The sequence below is a fragment of the Protomyctophum bolini genome (assembly GCF_963924005.1).
Source record: "Protomyctophum bolini genome assembly, chromosome: 13".
Lineage (NCBI taxonomy): Eukaryota > Metazoa > Chordata > Actinopteri > Myctophiformes > Myctophidae > Protomyctophum > Protomyctophum bolini.
The window spans coordinates 14,953,365-14,972,832 of NC_137874.1; the positions used below are offsets into that span (position 1 = coordinate 14,953,365).

The window sequence follows — 19,468 nt, forward strand, 5'->3', positions numbered from 1 at the left end:
CTGACTTCTCACCGGCTCCCCAGTCAATTGCTTCCTCGACAATACGCACATCAAGTCTGAAGCCAATCGCACGCACACGCACGCACGCACGCAAAGAGTGAGAGAGAGAGACACATGTTTATAGATAGATGTTTGTGTGTGTTGATCTGCATACTTGGACAAAATGTCACGGGATATACGTACAGATAAACTCTGTCCCTTCGGTGCCATGTGGTAAAGAAGTGAGTTAGGTGCAGAACAGGTGATGTCAGCAAGTTCCAGCGTCACATTGTGATTGGCTGAGAGGCTATATGACATGCATTGGTGAACCAAGGGAATTTATAAGCAGAATGTCTGAAGGTGTTATGGAGCACAAAGTGTAAACCACATGCCTGTACTGACATCTGTCTGAATTTGCTTCTGGGTGTATTTCAAGATATTTAGTGACAGCTAAGAATCTACATTATTTGGTTGAGCATTTTCATTTAAAAAATGAATCGTATGTTTGGCCGAGGCTCGACCACAAAAACCAAGAATGCACAACCCACCCTCACAGACTGCATAGGAAACGTGGACTCTCGAGCTGAGTCCATTGACAAGAAAATTGCCAGACTAGATGCTGAACTGGTGAAGTACAAGAATCAGCTGAAAACAATGAAAGATGGGCCTTCAAACAACATGGTGAAGCAGAAGGCAATGAGAGTCCTGAAGCAGAAGAAAATGTATGAGGGCCAGAAAGACAACCTCATGCAGCAGTCATTTAACATGGAACAAGCAAACTACACAATCCAGACTCTCAAAGACACTAAAACCACAGTTGACGCCATGAAGACAGGTGCCAGGGAAATGAAGCAAGCATACAGGAAAGTGAACATCGACCAGATCGAGGATCTTCAGGACCAGCTGGAAGAAATGATGGCAGACGCCAACGAGGTGCAGGAGACACTGAGCAGAAGCTACGGCATGCCCGAAATAGATGAAGACGACCTGGAAGCGGAGCTCGATGCCTTGGGCGACGAGCTGCTGCTGGATGACGATAGCTCCTACCTGGATGAGGCCTCCTCGTCGCCATCCATCCCAGAGGGCTTGCCCAGTGACGTGACCACCGACAAGGATGGCGCTCTGGTGGATGAATTTGGCCTTCCACGGATTCCTGCAACCAGTGTGTAAATGATCTGCATTTTGTGGTGCATTGCATATAGAGAGCAGAAAAGGCGGCATGATGCACGTTTCAGAATGAGCATGTGGTTTGTAGGCATTTATTCCGTAGTGAGGAACCCTAAACCTTAGTTAGGAATGCATTCAGTTAGTTTGCACTGAATGTATTAATTTGACCTATAATCACTCAAGACAGTCAGCAACTCTGTGTTACGTGTAGAGTTTAGTTTGTTGTTAGTAGGAATGAAAACAAAGACGCACCACAGGGATGGGCGGGCTGAAAGAGAGTGAATGGACCGATATCCGGTCTCTACACGGGCAGTACCCCCCCTTTTTCACACTTTTTTGCAGATGGTTCCCAGATTGGATTTGACCTGACCATCCATCCTTCCATCTTCAACCGCTTATCCGTAGTCGGGTCGCAGGGGCAACAGCTCTACCAGAGAACAAGGCGTTCCAAGGCCAGTGAGTCGATGTAATCCCTAGCTCCTGCTGCGCCTTGGACTACCCCAGGATATCCTCCCAGTGGGACGTGCTGGTATTTGTGACCTTATTCTTTCGGTCATGACCCCACTTCATGACCATATGTGAGAGTATGAACGAAGATTGCTCGGTAGACAGATTTAGGTAGGTAGATTTGACCAGACCAATGGTTGAATCTCATGTGATTTACACCATTGGACCCATATCGAATTAATTTACCCTAGGTTGCTATTTTCAAAATTTCAAGAGCCAGCCAACATTCCATTCAATGTAGCCAAGCCCAATATTTGCATTTGATTGATTGATTGATTGAAATATTTATTAACAGAATTACAGTACATTTCAAGCACAAACTCAATACAAAGACTGTTTGTATTGTTTGTATTGTTTGTACTGTTTGTATTGCAAGTGTACTTCTCAGTGAAAGGGTAAAAAATCACACACGTGTGAAGTGAGGGGCTTCTACTCTGGCTGCCACATGATGTCACTGCTTAAAGCAAACATGAAAAGCCCATAGACATGGCTGTCACATATGGCAAAGTCACTTTCATTCATTGCAGATTCACTGCCACTATATAATATATACACTACAACAGTGGTTCCCTAGGGGTCCTTGAGAGAGTTCCAGGGGGTCCCCAGCTAAATGATGTAACTTGTCTCAGATAGTGTACAAATGGAATATTTGAACCCTGAAAATGGTTGAGAATCACTGCTAGAGCTGTAAAACCTTCTCTTATGGGAGTCCCTGGCATATCTTTTCAAATGGGGGGTCATTTTGGGGGTCCTTGACATGAAAAGGTTTGGGAACCATTACAAGACATGAATGCAGTGTTATTAAATGATCTCTACAATGACAAGTCATGCCTGTCATTCGTCAGTGTCATCCGCCGTAAATAGCAGACCTACATTACAAACTAACTCGCTTGTAGGTTGGCTATTTCCGGCACGCAACACTGATGAAGTACGGATAGGGCTTAAACAGCACGACAACATTCAAGGTCCACATAGCACAGATGCATGTAAACATACAACACATAATTTGTGGGTGCTCTCTGCTAAATTCTGTAACAAGCAGGGGTCATCGCCATCTTGGCTTGTGGTGGACATTTTTGTCAACATATTGTTTTTGCCATGAGTGGACAATAATATTACCAGAAACACAAATAGATATCACTGAATAAAACAGGTCTGTAACTCTGATGGCTACATGGTTTAGTCTACTATTAAAGACACACAAAAACACTCCCGGAATCACCCAACCATCACTGAGAGGGCTATCTTAAATGCCACTGTGACTGTACATGTGTACAAAACCTTGCCCTGCAGGGAGTCTGGCAGCAGGTAGACATTTCACTACAAAACACATTTCACTAACAAAATTATTTGTTATATCATTATTATTTTAAAAGGAAATCACACTTGTGTGAAGTGAGGGGCACTATTATCATAATACTTCATTATACATCAGCCAATCTACGAACACACACACACACACACACACACACACACACACACACACACACACACACACACACACACAGCTGTGCATATGGGCTAGTGCCCCTCAAAAATAACACTAAGTGATAGTTAAACTATAGTTCAACTGAGAGATGGAACTACCCATCATTCAACGGCTCCAATCAGATCAATGTTACCTTTGTCTGCGCCCCTTTAAAAGGGCGCCTCCTCCTTCCTTGTCTCACGTCTGCTATCCGTTCAGGTACCCGACACCGCCCAGCAGCAGGCTCCACCAGGTTGGCCCCAGGGGGGCAGGCTCAAGAGCCCCCCTGCCTTCGCCAGGCAGGATCCGAGCCGAGGCTCCGGCCCGTCCCCATGGGGGCTCACGCCAAAGCTCCTTCACCATGTCACTTCATCCTGTCATTGCACTTCCACCATTCCTGCTTATCATGTCATCCGTCACTTGTCATTATGCCCATTCACTCAATCCCAGCTCCATCCTTGTAAACAATCTATCTGCAATAAATCCCGCCTACACCCTCCGCATTGTGTAATCTCTGTACAGTTGAAATATAATATTGAAAATCTGTGACCCTTTTTCCCCTCTTTTTGTGTCAACATTGCTGTCATAACAGGCTTGACAACCCCATGCAACAGAGTGCTGGCCCCGCGGCCCCGCCCCCTCCTGTGATATAAAGCATCAGGGCTCAATGCAGGACTCCAGTCCAGTGACATGACATGTGCTGAGAACTGCATGAAGTGAAAGGTACTGTACATATTTTATCCTTACCTGTAGAGGTCCCACAAGGGCAATTTATTACATGGGACAGAATTATTTCTAGGTTTGTGTGGGCCGGGCAGAGGCCAAGGGTCAGATTTCAAACCCTTCAACTCCCAAAGGAGAGAGGGGGCATGAGTCTTCCCAAATTAAAAATGTACTATTATGCGGCCCAGCTACGATATGTAGGATGTTGGTGTAAACCAGATTATATAGCAAAATGGAAAGATATGGAAAAGGAATTCAACAAACATGCCATTCAGAATATTATAGGAGACAAAGAAAAGTTTAAGAAAATAAAACACTGTATTGATCCAATCACCCTATTTACACTAGAGATCTGGTTAAAAAAAGTTAAAAATATATAGGTTAGAAGAGGATATAAAGATTTTAAAATGGATGGCTTTTGATAGTTCATTTAAACCTGCAGGGCATGATAAGGGATTTAAAATATGGAGTAATAGAGGAATGACAGCCTGGTGTGTTTTGGAGAAAAATGGGGCATTGGAGAGTTTCACAGATTTGAGTGTTCGATACATGTTGGATAAACATGATTTCTTCAGGTATCTGCAACTAAGGGATTATTATTATACTAAGGAAATCAAAGGGAGTGAATGGTATTGTCCAAATTATAAAAAAATATATACAAGGGGAAAAAGATTCAAATTATATCAGCAATATATACAACTTTGATGAGTGGCCATTGTCATTGTCGTATAATTCCGTATAAATGAAACCAGATTATTAAGTAAGTAAAATGTCTTGACTCATCATATAGAACTCATATAGTCTGTAAGACTCCTCACTCCTCATATCAGGGCCAGGAGTGTTTACACTTCACACCTGAATCCAAGGCCATTGTTCTAAACCCTTTCAAGCTCGAGAGTCTGGAATCTTCCGGTGACCATTTGGGTATTTCTTGGTCACTGACTTAAACACTGAGTAATTGTTCCACATTCAAAGAATGACTTTCTGTCAGTATAGAATAATGGTTCCTTGCTCAGATCTCATTGGTCGAGAGGTCAGTATGTCCGGTGAAGAGGGGAGGAACTTAGATAGGATATAGTCGAAGGAGCAGGGTTCTTCTGGGTCTTCTGGATCCGGTCACTGTTTTTGACTACCCAAGTGCAGCTGTGTGTTATCATCCAGGGGATCACAAAGGTCCGTTCCGTGATTCCTTTGTTTTGTGTTTTGCCTCGACCGTTGGACTGTGTCTTTTGCTGCAAATAAAGACGTCTTCTTTAAACCCATCTGGACCTGCCTTGGTGTTTTCCTGTATGCTGTACGCTGTAAATTGTTCTTCAGAACGGCAGAAATACACCACATCATTCAACGTAATATATTACAAAGAAATGGGAAGCAGAACTAAACGCACCAATGCACCAATCATCTACCAATTCACGGATATGGAGGGAATTCTCTTGGAAAAATCTATGCAGATTTTTTATAACTCCAAAAATCAAGAGCAATCAGTTAAAGCAACAGATACAATGTTGGAGAGGTTGTGGAGATGTAAATGTGGATCACTCAAATAACATATCACAGGTTGTTTTCTAATCACTTACTTTTCGATGTGCACAGAGTGCACAGTATATTATTTTATCTGAGGATCTAAACAGCAGCAGGTATCGTTTCTAGCTCTGAAGTATCGCGAGATTTGGCTGCCAGACAGGAAACTGTGGGAAGTATCGCGATACTTGGTGCGTTCAGAAAGGTACTTTGTGCTCTTTAGATACCATACCTCTATAAAAATTACACAGTGTACACATCGAATAGCAACACAGCAGACAGTAATGTCTTCTGTTATTTTCCAGAAGTGATTACTTTACAAAAGGTCTCAATTGTTCATAAATAATGTTTGTTATGATCAATCAACTCAATCACTCAGCTCACACATACCTTCCACACCTCACACTCTACAGGAGCACCTCACACAAGAACAAAGGGTTATACAGTAACAGTACTATACCATACACATGGGTGTGCACACACACACACACACACACACACACACACACACACACACACACACACACACACACACACACACACACACACACACGGTGCCACACTCAGACACACGTATGCATGCATATTTCAGACATGTCACCAATATTCACACAATGACCATGTAGCTGGTATGAATGAAAACAAATCATTTTTTTCCCCATATCTATCCCACAGCAAGCATTACAATGAGGAACTCTCCGGGACTGGCAGTATTGGTACTCCTTCTTCTGCAGACCGGAGGAGCTCAGGGGTTTGTGATCCTACCAGGTGACTCCCTGACCCTGACTCACTCTACCATCACGGAGATGGCTATCTTAAATGCCACTCTACAGGTGTGCCGAAAACTTGCCCTAGAGGCAGGTAGACACTTCACGTCACCAGTAAGGATTCATTGACATTGTCATCAATTACACACCCCAGCCTTGATTTCATGAGATTTGTGTTCATGTCACATTCCTGAGCCAATAAGTGTGTGACCGGGACAGTGGGACAGTATCATTGTTCAGTAGGAGACTCAGTACTGGAGGCTCCACCAGTCAGAAGTCAGTGGTTCTGTACTCCTGTACTGTACAAGCCCTCCTTCCTGGCCTGTGTGTGTGTGTGTGTGTGTGTGTGTGTGTGTGTGTGTGTGTGTGTGTGTGTGTGTGTGTGTGTGTGTGTGTATATATAGGGCTGAAGTGGTAATCTAACAACTAGAGTAAAAGTACTATATTTGTCTCTGAGATGTGGTGGAGTAGAAGTAAAAGTGCAGATAATTGGAAATACTCCAGTAAAGTAAAGTAAAACAAACACACAATTGTAGTACAGTACTTGAGTTACCACTGTCCATTTGACTTCTTCTGGTAGTGTTTATACCGGTATTTGGATGGTTTTTTTCCACTGCAGCGACAACAGCCTTTGACAGCTGAAGCTGTCATTAAGGCCTGTTCCTCACCGAGGTCCTCGAAGACCTTCCGCCAAGCCATTAGATATATCAAGTGGCGAAATGTACGAGTGGACCTCCACCTCCACCATGCGCTCAACGAGAGCTACCATTTTGACGCAGAGAGTTTCACTGTGGGAAGGAGAATCATCACACATGGTCTGTCCGCAGTCAAAGCCGACAACAAGCAAGGAAACTTTGAAGCGGCCAGGCAGATGCTTGGGGAAATATTACACCCCTTACAGGTATGTCTCATATCGTTGTCATTATCAGTTGTTCGGTTTGACAATTTATTTTTCCTAATGTAAATAGTTTTCCTCTATGTGAAGGACTTCTACAGTCACTCTAACTGGGTGGAACTGGGCAACAAACTCCCAAACTCCAACCTAATCAGATCTGACACCAGCATTGGCAACATTGCAGGTAGCCTACCAATATCTGTTTGGTTTAATATACAAAATGTGTTTAGCAAAAATCTAAAATCGAGGTTCTGCTCTGTTATCCAGGGAGTGCGTGCACAGTTTTTGCTTCGTTCGGGCACTATGATCGTTAATTGCAAAATAACAGTGTCAGGAAATTATAGGTTGCATGAGATACTTGACCGTGTAAGTTTATGAAATGCTTTATAATGTTGTGTTATTAAGGTTATTAATATTTATGAGTGTTTACAACTATAATTATATACATGTGTCATAATGTTTAAAATGCATTGTGTATATATGGGCTTCATAGAAAGCATTACCCAGAAAAATAGAGAAACAGAAAACATCAGATACCCAGTTAGTGTGTTGTGCAATTGTGGTGATAATTTGACATTTGTGCAAAAATAATTTTGTGGAACTACTTTTCTACAGATGTTAACAGGGCAACCTGCCGGAACTGTGATGGAGATGACTGTAGGAACAATATTTTGGAAGACATCATACAGGAGAAAGTACTGACTTCAGGATACTTTGGCATTTTGCCGTTCCTCTCAACCAAACCAAAAGGTAAGAGACTACAGTCACCTGTAGAGCACCGAAGTCTGACATCACTCAACACCCAGGGCTAGTGGCAGTGACATCAGGACTTCAGTACTCTATATTCAATGGTGGAAAAAGTACAGCCAAACTAAGACAGAAAATTGGTTTTCTTTACAGATGAATCTGTGATCTGTGATATGTGATCTCGGCAGCATTGCAAATGAGGGTGAACCTCAATGCTTTTTTCGAGAATAAATATTATTGGTGTCCAAATGTACTGAAAGTATCAAAAGGAGAAAGTACTCATTATGCAGAATGTTCCATTCCAAGTTGTCAAATGTATATCACAATGCGCTTGTAGATCTGCTATTTTCAAATGGTCGAATTTAAAAGTGGTTAAGTATGTTTTGTAATAATCAAAATCTACAAAGTAAGATTTAAAATAAATGTAGTGGAGTAAAAGTACAATATTTGGAAACGAGATGAAGTGGAGTAAAAGTAACCTAAGCTGCAAGGCTGCAAGGCTGCAATTCTAAACTGGCCTCTGTAAAATCTGAATCCCCCCCACCGCCCCCCCCTTTTCCCCTCACTGTATATGTATCCTTTCCCTTTTTGCTTCCTACATGATGAATTCCTGTTCTGTTCTTTGACTACATAGAAGTGTCTATTTGTTTTCAGAAAGCTTAGGTTAGGTTTTAGAAGGATTTATTTTAAGACTGCCTCGGGTCTAAATGGGTTTGGTTAAAGGCATTTTAAACCATTTGATCTGATGTTCTCAAATATAATGGTGAACAGGGAAATGCAGCCACGGAGGCCTTTTCGACCAGACACAATTGATTGAGCCAAAAGGCGGGATCAACAAGGACAAACCGACCTCCAGCCACGGTCATCTCCATTCTGAAGCAGCACATCTGGCAATAGCCGCTACCAGAGAGCTGCTGGAGGACATTGACGCAGCAGCCGGACACACAGACTTCCTACAGTACAGCATCTAACAATGCACATAATGTAGCGCTATAAAGTTAAAGTTGTTCACACAAAAACATGACTTCAACTAGAACTGCACTCTGTCGAGTGCATACTTGCTTGTTGCACACTAGTAGGCCATGAATGGCCAACTAGTGCGCAAGCAGAGCGCGCAAGTACTTTCGACCGCTATAAACTGTCAAATCTCAGTATCTCTGTGAAGGAACGTTTGAAATGTATAATTATTAGGTGTAAAAAACATATCGTCATTACGTCACCATCGAAAACTAATTACACTCTGGCATTGGGTCCTTTAATCATCATTGAGAGTTAGTTATACATATACGATGTATATGTAGATGTAATTTGTAAGTTGATTAGCGGTATACTGTGGTTACTTTGCGCCGTACACACCGTCCTAGCCAACCCACCACTTTTGATGCGTATGCACCGTCCCAGCAAATTGTGCCTGATACGGCAGTGGTGCCAGATTACATACATCTGTATAACTAGCTCTCAATGATGTGGATTAAAGGACCCAATGCCAGAGTGTAATTGGTTTTCGTGTTTTAGTGTTGGGAGGATTAAAGGTAATGCTCCTATGTATACATGTACTGTATGTAATCTGGCACCACAGCCGTCCCGGGCGAAACTATACTTGCGCGCTCTGCTTGCGCAAGTAATTACACACGCCATGAAGTATTCTTTTAGTGGTACAGCCACTCCATTGTGTAGCTATGTTTGTCCCTGTCGGTCTGTCCGTCCGAGCAGTGTCTCACACACACACACACACACACACACACACACACACACACACAAGGAAGGAGGGCTTGTACAGTACAGGAGTACAGAACCACTAACTTCAGACTGGTCTGATTGGTGCAGCCTCCAGTACCGAGTCTCCTACTGAACAATGACACTGTCCCGGTCACACAATTGGCTCAGGAATGTGACATAAACACAAATCTCATCAAGGCTGGGGTGTGTAATTGAAAATATTCTTTGGGTGAACTACACTCCTTTAACCACGTAAATGTTACAACTATACCGCCCCTCTTTTTCCCTCTCCACCAAAAATAGCCGATCTACAAGCTCAAATGCTTTCAAAAGTTTAAACGACTGCTACTTAGTTGTCTCCACCACCACCACCAAATCTCTTTGACCTGCTTTGAGCTTGTAGATCTGCTATTTTTGGCAAATGTTCCCCCCAGAATAGGCAATAGCCATGCATGGGGTTGAAGTGAAAAAGGTGTTTTCCATGTCTCTTCTGTCAGGTTGATGGGGATCTCCAAGGGATCTAATAAAGCTCTCTGTTTTGTGATCGACGCCACGCCAAGCATGAGTGATGACATTGAGGCGGTGAAGGCAGTGACCTCTCTCTTTGACAGTAAAGTTGGAACACCTGACGAGCCCTCATCGTACATCCTAGTTCCCTTTAGAGATCCAGGTAGGATAGTTAAAAATTAAATGTTACAGCATTGCTTCATTTGTAGCCATTTTCTCCTAAAGGACTTGAGTCAATGATGAACAGTTCTTTGAGTTCCAAAATGTCCAGGGAGTGTTCTGTGCTATATACTGTATTACATTCTAATCCATCAACAGTATTATTATTGACCTCATGATATACCTCATAATCCATGCCTCAAAAGTTTAAACGACGTGAATACAAAATTCTACTTTTTGTCCCCCACTCTGAACGTTAGACTTTGGTCCACTGATGAGGACAACAGATCTAAACATCTTCAAAGCTCACATTAATGAGCTGATACTACAAGGAGGGAACAATGATTTACCTGAGATGAGTCTTTCACGACTTCAGGTAGAGTGGTGTGGACTGCTTCCCTGCTTAAACTGCAGCTTTTATTCTTTACCAACCAGGGGTGGAAAGTAACTAAGTACATGTACTCAAGTACAAACATAGTGCTTTTACTCCACTACAATTAGTTGAAAACGTTTGTTACTTACTTACTTTATAGATTGTGATTAGGGATGCACCGAAAGGGAAATTCTTCAGTTCAGTCCTTGCAACCACAATGTTTCCAGCCAGACAGGTCTAGTCCAGAATGCCACTTATGCACTATATACTTTGTTGTACAACAAATAGCAAAGATTGTTGACCTACAAGCTTGTAGATGTTTGTAGATGTAGATTTAGAAAGCTTTTGCCTATAATGCCATGTTGAAAGTGGTTATCACAGTATCATTGGTATGAAGTGTAACTGAATATCGCTGTTTTAGTATCCCCACTTAACCCATTAACCTGAGTTTGATTCTACAAATGTTATGGCATTTTCTGCCGAATATTTTCTGCGGCCGAATATTCAGTGCATCACTAATTGTGATTCAACACTACTCCTTCCTTATTCTCTGTTGTGTTCATCTGTGTATAGCTGGCTTTAACCGGGGCCCCTCCAAACTCTGAGATCTTCCTCTTCACTGATGCCTCGGCTAAGGACAGCCACCTGAAGGGGTGGAAAGTAACTAAGTACATGTACTCAAGTACAAACATAGTGCTTTTAATCCACTACAATTAGTTGCAAACGTTTGTTACTTACTTACTTTATAGATTGTGATTAGGGATGCACCGAAAGGGAAATTCTTCAGTTCAGTCCTTGCAACCACAATGTTTCCAGCCAGACAGGTCTAGTCCAGAATGCCACTTATGCACTATATACTTTGTTGTACAACAAATAGCAAAGATTGTTGACCTACAAGCTTGTAGATGTTTGTAGATGTAGATTTAGAAAGCTTTTGCCTATAATGCCATGTTGAAAGTGGTTATCACAGTATCATTGGTATGAAGTGTAACTGAATATCGCTGTTTTAGTATCCCCTTAACCCATTAACCTGAGTTTGATTCTACAAATGCTATGGCATTTTCTGCCGAATATTTTCTGCGGCCGAATATTCAGTGCATCACTAATTGTGATTCAACACTACTCCTTCCTTATTCTCTGTTGTGTTCATCTGTGTATAGCTGGCTTTAACCGGGGCCCCTCCAAACTCTGAGATCTTCCTCTTCACTGATGCCTCGGCTAAGGACAGCCACCTGAAGGGGTGGAAAGTAACTAAGTACATGTACTCAAGTACAAACATAGTGCTTTTACTCCACTACAATTAGTTGAAAACGTTTGTTACTTACTTACTTTATAGATTGTGATTAGGGATGCACCGAAAGGGAAATTCTTCAGTTCAGTCCTTGCAACCACAATGTTTCCAGCCAGACAGGTCTAGTCCAGAATGCCACTTATGCACTATATACTTTGTTGTACAACAAATAGCAAAGATTGTTGACCTACAAGCTTGTAGATGTTTGTAGATGTAGATTTAGAAAGCTTTTGCCTATAATGCCATGTTGAAAGTGGTTATCACAGTATCATTGGTATGAAGTGTAACTGAATATCGCTGTTTTAGTATCCCCACTTAACCCATTAACCTGAGTTTGATTCTACAAATGTTATGGCATTTTCTGCCGAATATTTTCTGCGGCCGAATATTCAGTGCATCACTAATTGTGATTCAACACTACTCCTTCCTTATTCTCTGTTGTGTTCATCTGTGTATAGCTGGCTTTAACCGGGGCCCCTCCAAACTCTGAGATCTTCCTCTTCACTGATGCCTCGGCTAAGGACAGCCACCTGAAGAGCACGGTGACCGCATTGATCGAGCGCACCAAGACAGTGGTGTGTGGCTGCCATAGATAACAGTATATCGTTGCTCCCATCTTCATATATCGTAAATTAACGCCCTGCTGATCATACTACAGCGTCACACAAAAGTATCCGATATACAAGCTCCGGCGTGTTTTTAGCTTGTTGATCTGCTACTTTTGCTGTTTTTAAGGGACCAAGAAATCACGAAGTGACTTTAAACACTTATTAAGGGACCAAGAAGTCACAAAGTGACTTTGGTCACTTATTGTTTTTGTGGGGTTTTTCTTTTCCTTCCGCCAAAATAGCAGTTCTGGGTGAACCGTGCAGTCGGTTTTGGTGAAATCTGGTAATCTGGTAGAGGAACATTTGATACACATATGTGTCTCCTCATGCCGAACAACTTTCGGGATCTTTGATCAAAATGCACAAAAACGTCTACACGTGAACTTTGGAACTATATGGACAATAAATCGTAGTAATTGTTTTTTAAGTGAAAAAAGTTTTTATGAACCAATGAAAATTTCTGGTTTGTGAAAATTCTTCTTCTGCCTCTAATACATACATACATGCAGCGTCATATGCTTATGTCACTTTATAGTATGGTATCTAATCTACATGAATAATTGCATGCAGGTGAACTTCATGCTAACCGGCGTGTTTGGGCTCCGTCGTCAGAGGCGGTCTGACAGCGGCGTACAGATGGCCCACATGAGCCGGACAGACGCCCAGGTCTACAGAGACCTGGCTCAGGCGTCTGGGGGACACGCTATTGAAGTCACCAAGAGCGAGCTGCTAGAGGCCACCAGAATCATTACAGAGTCCTCTGCTTCCTCTCTGGTACTGTAATCTTCAAAAGAATCTGACGGCAACATCATTATGAATTCAACATATCGCCAACAGTGTTTAACAAACTATTCTAAAGTCATCAGCATAATTACCACTGATAAATCAACACTTATTGTTCTTAATTAATGAATATGTTTGCTGTAAATTAAAGCTACACTATTCGAGATATTTAAGTTTTTTAATGTTTAGTACTGTGTATTTGTCATTCAATGTCATTATGTTCTGATGAATTGAATATGAATGACCCCAATGGAAACAAGCCGTATGGCAGGCTTTTGGGGGTTTAAAATCCACTTAACAGACTTTGTATTGAACTGTACTTTAACTGGGATTTTTTCTGCAACCTGTTAAAGTATTCTATCAATCAAGCATAAATATCGCTTTTCAAATCACGCTATCAGCACATCACCTCGAATTAACTTTACCACAATGAGCTTCAGACATCTGGTACGGTCAGTGTTGCAAGTATCAAAACAGTTACCTCTCACTGCCACCAATGTGGCTTTAGTACTAGGAACAGATTGATCCTTTTTGTTTCTATATTACTAGGTGACCATTCTGCAAGCTGCCAGAACCCCAGGAAGGCCCGCTAATTTCACCTTCTCAGTAGACGAATCAGTTACAAACCTAATCATCTACATCACAGGACGCTCCATGAGTTTCACTCTTATAAACCCAGAAGGTAAAACAGAGCTGCCAACTCTCACGCAATGAGCGTGGGATGCACACAAATTACCCTCTTCACACGCATGCAAAACTGTAAACTCATGCACCACTGAGACATCCACTTCTGCCGGTATTTGAGCGACAAAGATGATGGGTGCGTGTGTGCGTCTCTTGTGTGAGGGACGCTGCGCACATTTACATGTCATCCATTGATCATTTAGGCCACCAGACGTCACTGACAGGAGGATCAACAACATACATCTTAAGATTAATTCATGTGTATACTACACATCCAAAATGTACCCTGGACAGAATGCACTGCAGGGGCAGCTAACCCTTCAGTTTGAGGAACAATAACACCTGTGAAGGAAGTTACATAACACAACTACTTTACGTCAATATGGCTGCAGTGAAAAAGGTCACTTGCTTGCCGTCAGCCTGTCACTGTGCTCTGTTTGTTTCCAATGCGTGTGTTGTGTTCACAGGAGTGTCTCAGAGCAGTGCTGATAGCACAGGACCGCTGGGTTTCATCCTGGCTGTAGGAAACTTCAGAACCATGCAGCTAAACAACCATGTGGGATCATGGGAAATACAAATGGTGTCCACACAGCCCTACACTCTGAAGGTCATAGGTGACGTGCATTTTACCTATTTGGTCATCTTGAGAACCTAATAAATCAGCAGCAGGGCATATTCATGTTAGTGAGTTAGTCGTTATGCTCTGTAGCTTTCCCTTTTAAACAGCTAATTATAATTAAATAATAATAATGGCTAATAAAAAAGTATGTAGTATATTACATAATTATGACTGATATTTCTTGAATAAATGTATACATTTATATAAATAAATATCAATCAGTGAAATTCTACTATGCAAGACACATTGCATGGTTCGGAGGCAGATCTTCAAGGGCCTCAAGGGTTTTTCTACGTAGGGCCAGATCTACCAAAACAATAAAATTTGTTTCTATGCTCTATCAGTATTCTAAAAAGTGTGAAAAGACACACTGGCTATAGGCCTATGTCTAATTGTCCATATAATTTTCTTTCATGTATAACGTTTTTATTTTCAGGTCAAAGTGACATTGACTTCCTGTTTGACTTTGTGGAATTGGCCCAGAGCCATTTCACAGGATATGATGTTCTAGAGACCCGTCCTAGAGCTGGTATGCATTGTTTATACTTTATATGGTTATTAGAAGTTTTTTAATTTGTGTCACTTTTTTAAAATTTAGTATCACATAACTTGCTGTGAAAAATCTAAGGATGGGTCGGTCGGTCGGATGGACGGACGCCCGTCACAAAGACGCGTTGTGAACTTATAGATCTATTATTTTTAAGGGGCACTTGCCCCTCCTATAAACAGCTATAGTGTAGATTCTGTCTGAACACAAACATGAAATACTGTATGAAACTGTACTCGGTGCGTTCTAAGTATAGAGTGTTTAAACTGAAGTGACATTGATAAATTCCAAATATTATCAAAGTATTCTGAAGCACCCCTGGACTTGTGTCAAGGCATCCTATAGTGTGCCACTTCACCCACTGTGAGAACCCCTGCTCTACACCACATCACTTCAGAACCCCTGCTCTACACCACATCACTTCACCCACTGTGAGAACCCCTGCTCTACACCACATCACTTCACCCACTGTGAGAACCCCTGCTCTACACCACATCCCTTCAGAACCCCTGCTCTACACCACATCACTTCAGAACCCCTGCTCTACACCACATCACTTCAGAACCCCTGCTCTACACCACATCACTTCAGAACCCCTGCTCTACACCACATCACTTCACCCACTGTGAGAACGCCTGCTCTACACCACATCACTTCACCCACTATGAGAACCCCTGCTCTACACCACATCACTTCACCCACTATGAGAACCCCTGCTCTACACCACATCACTTCACCCACTGTGAGAACCCCTGCTCTACACCACATCACTTCACCCACTGTGAGAACCCCTGCTCTACACCACATCACTTCAGAACCCCTGCTCTACACCACATCACTTCAGAACCCCTGCTCTACACCACATCACTTCACCCACTATGAGAACCCCTGCTCTACACCACATCACTTCAGAACCCCTGCTCTACACCACATCACTTCAGAACCCCTGCTCTACACCACATCACTTCAGAACCCCTGCTCTACACCACATCACTTCAGAACCCCTGCTCTACACCACATCACTTCAGAACCCCTGCTCTACACCACATCACTTCAGAACCCCTGCTCTACACCACATCACTTCAGAACCCCTGCTCTACACCACATCACTTCACCCACTATGAGAACCCCTGCTCTACACCACATCACTTCACCCACTGTGAGAACCCCTGCTCTACACCACATCACTTCAGAACCCCTGCTCTACACCACATCACTTCACCCACTATGAGAACCCCTGCTCTACACCACATCACTTGTCTTCACCCACTATGAGAACCCCTGCTCTACACCACATCACTTGTCTTCACCCACTATGAGAACCCCTGCTCTACACCACATCACTTGTCTTCACCCACTATGAGAACCCCTGCTCTACACCACATCACTTGTCTTCACCCACTATGAGAACCCCTGCTCTACCACATCGCTTCGAAAAAAATTGCTTGTAGATCGACAAATATGGATGCTAAAGTTCAAGTGCTTAAGGATGTTGTTGTCTGGCAATTCAAATCCCTCTGGTCCAGTTGGGCCAGGGTGCAGCTAAAGGAAGCTTTTTAAGACTCTTTTTCTTTCCCTCAGAAATTGACTGGATGATGCAGCATAAGATATCCATATTTCTTTCATTTGCCATTAAAGGTGTTAATGGTTCATTGTTGGTGACGGTCACGGGGAGTGACTCGGCAGCGCTCACGGGGGTGTCTCTGGTGGAAACATCGGGGGCAGCAGAGGTTAGCGGCACCGTGAGGTTACTGGAGGATGGAGAATACCTAGTCCAGGTGGACAGGGTCCCATCGACAGAGTTTGTGGTGCGTGTGAAGGGGAGGCTGGGCAGCAGCAGAGAGTCCAGAGCGTCAGCTGTTGACTTCCAGAGACAGTCTGCTACCAACTTAAAGGCTTCCAGCCTGACTGTCACGGTGAGCACCTGCCATGACTCCATAACTAAACCAAACAAGTGGTTCTCAAACCTATTCATGTAATCATTTAAAAAAGTAAAAAAGAGAAAAAGGCTGCACACTCGTAGCCACGATGCTGTATATTTATTAGTATCCAACGTTTCGGCCTTTCGGCCTTCTTCAGGGAATGAAATGATTTAAAAAAGTGAAATATTATTAGTCAATGAGTGACATACATGATACTGACCATGATACTATTAGTATCGTTGTCAGTATCATGGTCAGTAACACTAGTGTAAACTCTATTATGCATGTATCATAAGAGATACTACTTCCAGTTTATCTATTTGGTTATTGGTAAAGAATAAGCTACACTGTTAACACTCAGCCAAATAAGATGTAGAGCGTCACCACATGCACACAAGCAGACCGCCTGTATTGATGCTTCACCACTTAACATTAAATTGTGATTTGCCTCATTCACAAACTGCACAAAAACACAAGCTAACTATGGATATCTGAAGATTGGACAAGGAGGCGTTATTATAGTCTATATCCAGTTTGAAAAGTGCTTATCACAACTCCCAGTAATTGTTGTATCATTCTTCAATACATTTAGGCTGATTCAGATGGCGTCTTAGAGCCAGGAACTCCGTTCCTGGTGCCTTTCACTGTGGCGATTAACGGCACAGGGGGAAACGTCACCATCCGAGCCACCAATGACCGTGGGTTTGACTTCACTTCACCAACCAGCATCCTCCTCACAGATGGAGGCAGTGCCAATGGTACAGTGACCCTCATGGCCCGTCTTAATACACCATCTGGAAGTGACGTCACCTTAACCATCGAGGCTGAGGCGCCCGGGGGCACGGATACCAACTACGCTGTGCTGCGTTTTTCCATCGTTAACACGGTAAGTCTCCCAAACAGTGACATTACAGTTGTATGAACTATCTCCCTTTAACCACTTTCAACCTGACATCCCTATTTTGTGCCCGTCATTATAGGCAAAATAAAGAAATACAAATATAAATTGTTCTGATCTACAAGCTCACAATTCATCACAACATCGTGTTGTAAGCTTATTACAACGCGTTATTAACACTGTTGCTTTGGTGGCTTAAGTAATTTTAAGTGACTGATGGCTTCATGTTTCCTTCTCATCCCGTATAGGTGACAGATTTCACTCGGCCAGTGTGTCAGCTGACTGCCCTGGACCCCCAATGTTCCGAGTCCAACTGCAGTTTGTCTACGTGGCGACTCTCTGCCAGCGTCAGCGACGGCCCCCAGGGCACGGGTGTGGAACGCGTCAGCCTCAAGCAGGGCAACGGAGCACTGAACACCATGAACGTGGCAGTGAGCAGCACGCAAAACCAGAACATAACCCTGGTGTCCTACAGCGCCTCCTGCTGTTCACCCGATGTAGAGCTGCAGGTGGTGGACGGAGTGGGCAACGTGGGCACCTGTTTCTACACTGCCAGGGAAACTGCCACCACCCAAACCACCGGCTCATTACCGCACCCCGTCACTCCAGCTGCTATAGCTAAGGCCACTAAGGCCACTCAGCCCTCCTATCTTTGCCTGACTGTGGCTATCACACTGATACTGGCCCCCCTACTAGCCCCCTAGTACAGTGGTTCCCTAACCGGGGTGTTTGAACACGACTCCACAAAATCCCCCAGATTAGTTTAATGTGCAACATCGTTTTCTCACTCAACAGTAAACAATACAGAATAAGGGAATACAGCCAAAGTATCTGCACATTTCTAAAGTGACAATTTAAAGTGCTTTTGAATGCTAAAATGGCCAAATTGTCAAATATTACGCACATATCTATCAACTACACATTTTATGGGAGGGAAAATTCTGGGTTTTGTTCCTTCACCGTTAATATTAACTTTTTTATTTTCAAGTAAATTATGTGAAATCCATCATACTGTAGTAATGCTTCTAAATGTTTATGTGGTTGATTATTAAATAAATATATTTTAAATATTTATGTCATGCTTTCACTGCATTCTGTGTGGGGGTGGGGGGCGATTACATAATAATGTTCTCCAAGCCTTCGATGCCAATTGTGCCATTTCCATCCTATAGTGTGCATTGCTTGCTGATTATCACTTTCACACTTAAGGACATGTCATAATAGGTGAACATTCAGAAGAAATAGTCAAAAAGTATTAAATAGATCTACAAGCTTGCTTCACGTTGCCAGGCACTGTAAGCTTATACATGCTAGGGCTGACCTCGATTAGTCGAATAGTCGACTAATCGATCGGAACGGGTCTCAGTCGACTGACCACCTCTTAGTCGATGTTCATCAAAAAAATATTTTTGCCCCAAAATATTGTATATAAAAATACAATATTTACAAAAATATACAAAAATATTGTATTATTCCACTAGGTCTGTGGGGGACATAAACACATTTGAACATTCTGACTGTTCAAATCTCCAATGTGCATGTGGAGTGTGTCTGCCTGTGTGGCAATGTGCCACTGCCTGTGAC

At 42.7% G+C, this 19,468-nt stretch overlaps 2 protein-coding genes across 2 annotated transcripts; both read left to right on the forward strand.

Moving 5' to 3' along the window:
- Positions 1-471: 471 nt before the first annotated feature.
- LOC308327536 (charged multivesicular body protein 5-like) lies at positions 472-1,149 on the forward strand (the record flags this gene model as incomplete). Its single annotated transcript, XM_080781057.1, has 1 exon — positions 472-1,149. The coding sequence occupies one exon, from the start codon at positions 472-474 to the stop codon at positions 1,147-1,149; it is 678 nt and encodes a 225-aa protein (XP_080637183.1).
- A 583-nt stretch (positions 1,150-1,732) lies between these two features.
- On the forward strand, positions 1,733-18,912 carry LOC308327537 (von Willebrand factor A domain-containing protein 7-like; the record flags this gene model as incomplete). Its single annotated transcript, XM_080781058.1, has 19 exons — positions 1,733-1,750; positions 3,341-3,420; positions 3,714-3,765; positions 6,100-6,246; positions 6,752-7,033; positions 7,118-7,211; positions 7,643-7,777; positions 8,546-8,732; positions 9,991-10,163; positions 10,420-10,535; positions 12,282-12,398; positions 13,044-13,205; positions 13,764-13,896; positions 14,366-14,512; positions 14,954-15,046; positions 15,627-15,845; positions 16,703-16,980; positions 17,579-17,872; positions 18,133-18,912. 19 exons carry the CDS (start codon positions 1,733-1,735, stop codon positions 18,586-18,588), a joined length of 3,183 nt encoding a protein of 1,060 aa, XP_080637184.1. The 3' UTR covers positions 18,589-18,912.
- Between the last annotated feature and the right edge of the window lie 556 nt (positions 18,913-19,468).